Source organism: Tenrec ecaudatus, chromosome 1 (genome assembly GCF_050624435.1).
Source record: "Tenrec ecaudatus isolate mTenEca1 chromosome 1, mTenEca1.hap1, whole genome shotgun sequence".
NCBI lineage: Eukaryota > Metazoa > Chordata > Mammalia > Afrosoricida > Tenrecidae > Tenrec > Tenrec ecaudatus.
In genome coordinates this window covers 260408547-260416399 of record NC_134530.1, presented here as the reverse complement: position 1 = coordinate 260416399, position 7853 = coordinate 260408547, and the positions used below count along the sequence as shown (strand labels likewise).

Sequence of the window (7853 nt, the reverse complement as noted above, 5' to 3'; positions counted from 1 at the left end):
CATTGTATGAGTCCAGCACTAGAAGGAGAGACACCAATTACACACATCTTAGAGACAAATTCACAAGCAAAAGGGTAGAAAGGCTACCTATCAACAACAAACCACACATCACCCCTGCCCTTCCTTACGTGCGCTTCATAGAATCGCTTTGAAAGAGGAGACCCCCCATCGGCTGGGGTCGCTTCAGAAGGGGAGAAGGGAGGAGACCATTCACTTGATGCCGTGCAACCCTAAGATAAGGCTGTGACAGACCAGCAGGCCACCACAGGAAGGAGAGGAGGACCTTACGGGAACATCAAGTGAAGACCAGGGGAGGGCAGCACCTACATTTTGCAGGAGCACTGATACTTCTGCTGGTGGGTCTGGTGGGTAAATGGGGAGGAGAACCCTCACATTGGGGAGGGTGCTAAACCATAATTGTAATTGTAGGGAACCCAAGGGGAGAATAAAGCCGATGTTATGTTCCTGGGCAGACATTACGAATATGTTTCTAATCAACCCTCAGTTAACCACGCCATGGATTAAATAATATGACCTCAGATGCTGGCCTTACAGGCAACATGGCATCCCCAAGGACCACACCAGAAGGATTTGACATAAAAGACCAACTGAACAAACTGGACCCTACCTCAAAACTACCTGCACCCTTGGACTTAGGACTGAAATGCTCTGATGGGAGAGGAAGCAGCGTGCACCACCCCAACACTGTGGACATCGCGGTCATTGGCCCTGGGGTGGGACCCCTGCCTTAGTGGGTGTCCAATGAAAGGGGGCCCAGAACCACTATGTATTTAATACCTCAGTGCTTCCCTGGCATTCACGTGACAGATTTTGATTTGTTAGGCAAAGATCTGTACCTGTAAGAATTGATACAGGAAAATTTCCCCTTGCTCCACTCCCCCTGCTCAGTGTAAACAGAGCTTAGTCAGTTAAGAGATCAGTGGACTGCAGTGTGAAGCTGGACTGTACTCACGTGAACTCCTTTATCAGCAGTATTTTAATTCTATGGCACTGGAAAAACTATTGATGTTATCAATGTAATCACCTTATATCCCAGCAAGATGATTGATAATGTTTTTCTGCCTTTTGTTTTGTCATAATATGACCGTCAAAGTAAACCAGAGTCATCCCTAACCCGTGGACAAGCAAATGGACGCTGGGCTCTCTCTTAATTGTAGCCCCAATCCAAAAACAGTTCTGATTGCATGGCCCAGCGAGATACTTGCCTTCATGAAATGATCTCTGAAGATAAAGGTGCTACAGTAAAGTGTGGTGAAGAAAGTAGAAGGTGCCCAGCTATACATCGGAATAGCGTCTGGGGTCTTCAAGGCTTGTATTCAAACAAGCAGCCATCTAAGTCAGGTGTCAACTAGGCCCACACAGAAGCACACAAGCCTGTGTGATCTAAAGATGCCGACAACAACAAAATGCAAGTAAGACGAAGGGAAAAGTATCCGAGCTTAAATGGTCAGCACCCAATTTGTAGAAAGCCATGGAGGACAGTGGGAGGCCCAAATCCAACTGCACACGCTCGAGACAGATTAAGCCTCTGGTAAATCCCTTCTATCCACCTGCAAGGGACCTCAAAAACTTTACTATCAGATAGAGACTATTGCAAACTTGATTATGGTGGATCAAACCATGGTATAACATGATACTTGGTCAGTTGACCTCCTTCTTAACCCAACCTGAACTTGCTCGAGGCTGAAGTATTTCTAACCTGTTCCAGGAAAGAAATGTCTTCTTTGGTCTTTTAAATAGTGATGGTGGTCTTTTCTTTATTTATATTTTTATCTTTATATTATTATTTTCTTTTTGTCGTTTTGTTTCTTATTGCTTCTATTGGGTTTCCCAGTTTGTAATGCACAGAAGGAGTGGACGCATAGAGACAATAACTGATGCAATGGTTTATCAGGGATGTGGAGGGGACAGAGGTGGGAGACGGGGGGTGGGAGGGGATTTGGGGAGCAAACAATGAATGTAGGAGGAGGAGGGAGCACTAGAACAGAATGGGATGATGTACACACAATTCTTCTTAAAAGCAATTTAACCATGCTAGTATATATTATGTAAATAATATATCAAGAAAACTACTAAAAAAAAAAAAAGAGCCCACACTTGACTACTGGTCACCATGGATGAAGGAGGAAGAGTTGTTGCTTAGGGGGCTTTGAGTTTATATTAATAGTGGGGGAATAATTTGGAAAAAGATATCAATCATGGTTGTACAATATGAAGAGTATAATCAGTGGCACTGAATTGTACATGGAGAAGCTTTGGAATTGGAGAATGTTTGGTTGTGTATATTTTTTGCCACAATTAGAAAAAATACATGAATAACAATGACTTCAGGGAAGAAGAGTATGTTCTAGAATTGAATGTGGCGGATAACTGTACAACTCTTCTAGATATTAGTCAATTATCGAACTGTATGACATATAAATAAAGTGCTAATAAAACTGGTTTCTTTTTTTGGGGAAAGAATTCCTAACAGCAAAATGGCAAACAACCCAGGAAAGAAAGAGTAGCTGTTTCTCCATAGACGGTATCCAAACGACCAATAAGCACACGAGCACTAACATCACCAGGGTGGTGTCACTCCGTGTACACCACGGTTCACTCTTGGACGGCACTCCACTGTACCCGCGGACCTCTTTCTGTCCCAGACCACACAGAATCCTTAATGATATTTATTATCAATTTTAATCATGAAATAATAGGTGATATAGTCAGTTGCTTAATTGTAATATTTTTAGAGTACATAAATATTCACAAAATTGTTTTTGTAAATTCTTTCTACATTGAATTGCATTATTATTAGTAAGTAGGCTGGAGGCTTTTATTTATTTATTTCATAAATCATTTTATTGGGGGCTCTTACAGCCATCTATACATCAATTGTATCAAGCACATTTGTACCTTGCTGCCATCATCATTTTCTAAACATTTTCTTTCTCCTTGAGCCCTTGGTATCAGCTCTTTTCCCCTACCTCCCTCTCCTCTCCCTCCCTCATGAACCATTGATAATTTATAAATTATTATTTTCATATCGTATACTGTCCACTGTCTCCCATCACCCACATTTCTGTTGTCCGTCCCCCTTGCAGGGGTGGGTGGGGTGGGGTGGGTTTGAGCTGGAGGTGTTTAAATATTTTTCTCTATTTCTTTTAATTCCTACTGCATTCTCCAAGTAATCTTTGATATAGATTCACAACTACTACTTACCGCCACATTATAGCTGAAGCACCAGAAAGATTTAACAAAGTCAATGACCATCAGTAACTATAAGAACTACTAAACCATGAAAACAAAGAAAACAACAGCTGCCTCTTGTAGAGATGAAACCGTGAGCTTGGAAGCTCATTTTTTTTTTTTTACTTTCAGAATACTTTTACTTTTGAGACATGATGGAAAAATAATAGATAACACATGGAAAATTAAGACATGATCAGAGATGATAGTGAAGACAATCTAGCCAGAAAGCTTTGTCAGTTAACAGAAGCTGGAGTATTGACATACTGCAGGTTCAAAAGGAATCAGTACTCCTCTCCTTCCTCCTCACCCTCTCCTTCAACAGAATCCACCCCCACCTCCTCATAGTCCTTCTCCAGGGCAGCCATGTCCTCCCGGGCCTCAGAGAACTCTCCTTCTTCCATCCCCTCACCCACGTACCAGTGGACAAAGGCACGCTTGGCGTACATCAGGTCAAACTTGTGGTCCAGGCGAGCCCAGGCCTCAGCAATGGCTGTGGTGTTGCTCAGCATGCACACAGCTCGCTGCACCTTGGCCAGGTCTCCACCAGGGACCACAGTGGGAGGCTGGTAGTTAATGCTAACCTTGAAGCCAGTGGGACACCAATCCACAAACTGGATGCTGCGCTTGGTCTTGATGGTGGCAATGGCAGCATTGACATCTTTGGGAACCACATCACCACAGTACAACAGGCAGCAGGCCATGTATTTCCCATGGCAGGGGTCACATTTCACCATCTGGTTAGCTGGCTCAAAGCAAGCATTGGTGATCTCTGCTACAGAAAGCTGTTCATGGTAAGCTTTCTCAGCAGAGATGACAGGGGCGTATGTGGCCAGAGGGAAGTGGATGCGGGGGTAGGGCACCAGGTTAGTCTGGAATTCTGTCAGGTCTACATTCAGGGCACCATCAAATCTGAGGGAAGCAGTGATGGAGGACACGATCTGGCTAATCAGGCGGTTAAGGTTGGTGTAGGTTGGGCGCTCGATATCGAGGTTCCTGCGACAGATGTCATAGATGGCCTCATTGTCTACCATGAAGGCACAATCTGAGTGCTCCAGGGTGGAGTGGGTGGAGAGGATGGAGTTGTAGGGCTCAACTACAGCTGTGGACACCTGGGGGGCGGGGTAGATGGATAACTCCAGCTTGGATTTCTTGCCATAATCAACTGAGAGGCGCTCCATCAGCAGGGATGTGAACCCGGAACCGGTGCCCCCACCGAAGCTGTGGAAAACCAGGAAGCCCTGGAGACCTGTGCACTGGTCAGCCAGCTTGCGGATTCTGTCCAGTACCAGGTCGATGATCTCCTTGCCGATGGTGTAGTGCCCACGGGCATACTTGTTGGCAGCATCCTCCTTGCCTGTGATGAGCTGCTCAGGGTGGAAGAGCTGGCGGTAGGTGCCAGTGTGAACTTCATCAATGACTGTAGCCTCCAGGTCTACAAACACTGCCCTGGGCACATGCTTGCCTGCGCCCGTCTCACTGAAGAAGGTGTTGAAGGAGTCATCCCCTCCCCCAATGGTCTTGTCACTGGGCATCTGACCATCAGGTTGGATGCCGTGTTCCAGACAGTAGAGCTCCCAGCAGGCATTGCCGATCTGGACACCAGCCTGGCCAACTTGGATGGAGATGCACTCACGCATGCTGGCGACGCGTCGGAAGGCGAAGGGGAATGCGGCGGGAACGGGCTGCGAGCTCCGGTTACCGTCCCCGACAAGCTAAGAGTCGAGGTAAGTAACGCACCTGGAAGCTCATTTTAATGAGGTAACTTTGACTCCGCTGACTGGATCTCATTCGAAGGGTCAAAAAGTCAATGAGCTGTGCTAGTCTGGGTGCTTCAGAGAAACAAATCCACAGAAACTCATGTATAAGAGACAGTTTTATATAAAGAGTAAGTGGACATCAAGAAAACATCCCAACCCAGTGCTGCCCAAGCCCACAAGTCCAACATTAGCTCTTATGTCCGACACCAATCCACAAAGTCCTCCTCCATCTCACAAGACACACACTATGATGCCGACTGCAGGAGGAAAGCCGAGTCAGTGAATGTGTAAGCATCTCAGTGCTGGCAGGGATCTCCACAGGGCTGTTTCAGCTCCCAGGGTTGCATCAGGGTAGGTCCATGTGGCTTCTCCTCAGGGATGTCTTGTAGGAAGTAGCCTTGCCAGCTGAAGCAGGGAACTGACTAAGGCAGCTGCACCCTGGTCCGACCATCAGAAAGCAAAAAACCCCAGAACTGGAAAGGCGAGGCTCACTGAGCCATTTATCCCTCCACCCTTCATTAGCACCACATGTGTTTATTGACCAGGTTGGCACAATTAACTACCTCATGAGCATAAAGTTTTAATCTTAGAAGTGTGCTGATATATGTAAGCAGAGCCTATGAAAAATGTTTTTGTTATAACTAACTACAGGGATATTTTTATTAAATTCTGACCACCCGGTTTTTCAGAAGACTGTGGATGACAGAGAAAGTCCAAAATCCATTTGCGGGTCCCAGTGTGGCCTCCCATGTGAACTTTGGCCTTGCTATCACACAGAATGCACTGCAAGGGGGTTACTGCAAATGTAGTTAAAATGTGACACTTAACCATTTGATATTCTGTATGATCATATATATATATGTCATTTTTTTGGAGGCTCCTACAATTCTTATCACAATCCATACATCCATCCATTGTGTCAAGCACATTTGTACATTTGTTGCCATCATCATTCTCAAAACATTTTCTTTCTACTTGAGCCCTTGATATTAGCTCCTCATTTTTCCAACCTCCTTCCCCACTCCCCGGTCATGAACCCTTGATAATTTATAAATTATTGTTTTGTCATATCTTACACTGTCCAATGTCTCCCTTCACCCACTTTTCTGTTGTCCATCCCCCAGGGAGGAGGTTATATGTAGATGCTTGTAATTGGTTCCCCCTTTCTAGCCCTTCCCTCCACTCTCCAGCTATCATCATTCTCACCACTGGTCCTGAAGGGATCATCTGTCCTGGATTCCCTGACCCACAGTATATTTTTATTTATTTGTTCCAGTTTTAAAATATTTTCTGCCTTCCTTCCAATTGAGGTTTTTCTGTTTTATTTTATCATTGTTGGTGTTTTTTGTTTTGTTTTTAGTTTGGTGTGTGTTTCTGTTTTTGTTGTTGTTTTTTTTGTTTGTTTGTTTATTTGAAATGTCAGTTTTGGAATGAGCCACCATTTTGGCTTTAAAAAGGTGGGGCACAGCACTACTCGGATACTCTAGGACATTTACAAAGTGTTATCTTCACTGGAGAAGAAATGGAACTCAACGGAATGTCCCTGGTACGTGTTTGTGCATATGAAATCCAGATAGGCAAATCTGTAATGATGGTGACTGGATTAATAATTTTCTAGGGGCATGCCAGGGGAAGGTGGGAAGAAATGGTGAACTAACAACAATGAGCACAAGAAAATAAAACGTTCTAAAACTGGTTGAGAGGGTAATTGCACAACTCTGTTCAATGTGCTTGGACCATTGAATTGTATGATCTGTGAATTACATAGCAATACAACTGCTAAAAATAATATTCAGTGAAAACTGCATGGAGATTTCATAGATAGTCATGCTTGTGTCATCCTGTGTGAAAGTGTCACCCAGGGCAGTCTGCACCCCTCCCAGTCCCTGACTGACATCACTGCACATGAGCCGATGCTTAAGGTTCTAAGGAAAAGTCACGATGAGCTAGCATTTTGCCCTCACTAGGATGGGTATTATCAGGAAAATGCAAACTACCAACTGCTTATGTAGATGAAGAACAATGGAAACACCTATTTATTGCTAGTGAGAATGCAAAGTTGCTTAACTATTGTGGAAAAGAGTTTGGTCCTCAGTTAAACATGGAAATGACCCATGACCCAGGTATTCTACCTCGAGATCTACATACCCCAAAGGTTGAAAGCAGGAACTCACACAGATATGTGTATGCCTGGTTCATTGAAGTATTACTCACAAGAGTCAGAACATGGAAACAACTTCCATGTTCATCAATGGATGAGAAGATTGAAATATTAAAAAGCGGTATAGACTTCTGGGAAGATGGCATCGAGAGACTCTCATCTGCTTTATGGCAGGATCCCTGTTAACTGGCGACTCTCTGTATGTCCTTCTTTCTTCTTGTGTGTGTGGCTTATCTAGACCAGATGGGCAGAATAGGCAATCTTACAGAGACAGAGACGCACAGACAGTTTCCAGGGGTGATGGGAGGGGAGGAGGGGGCGGGGGTGGATGGGTTGTGGAGAGGAGTGGTGAGCCAATCATAACCTGTACAGGGAAACAGTAAGGGCTCTAAAATTGATGACAAGGAGGCTGTCACTTTTCTGGTCATGTTTGTTCAACTGAATTGTACTGAAGAGGAATTAATGAGAGGTGAACACTGGGTAAACGTGATAGTGGGATATGAGGGGAAAAGAAAGAGGAAAATGTATATATGTATGTACTTGTATGTAAATATATAAGTATATGTGTATTTGCTTGTATATATATACAAATGCAATAAGGAAGCAGATTGACTTTGGGCCTCTATTTAAATCTTATCTCAGAACTAGAATGGTTGGTTCTAATAATGTGGCATTGTATG

The 7853-nt window shown here is 44.2% G+C and overlaps 1 protein-coding gene across 1 annotated transcript; it reads right to left on the bottom strand.

The window, feature by feature from the left end:
- Window positions 1-3371: 3371 nt before the first annotated feature.
- LOC142426263 (tubulin alpha-1B chain-like) lies at window positions 3372-4907 on the bottom strand. The gene has a single exon (XM_075531759.1). It carries the CDS (start codon window positions 4890-4892, stop codon window positions 3537-3539), a length of 1356 nt encoding a protein of 451 aa, XP_075387874.1. The 5' UTR covers window positions 4893-4907; the 3' UTR covers window positions 3372-3536.
- Between the last annotated feature and the right edge of the window lie 2946 nt (window positions 4908-7853).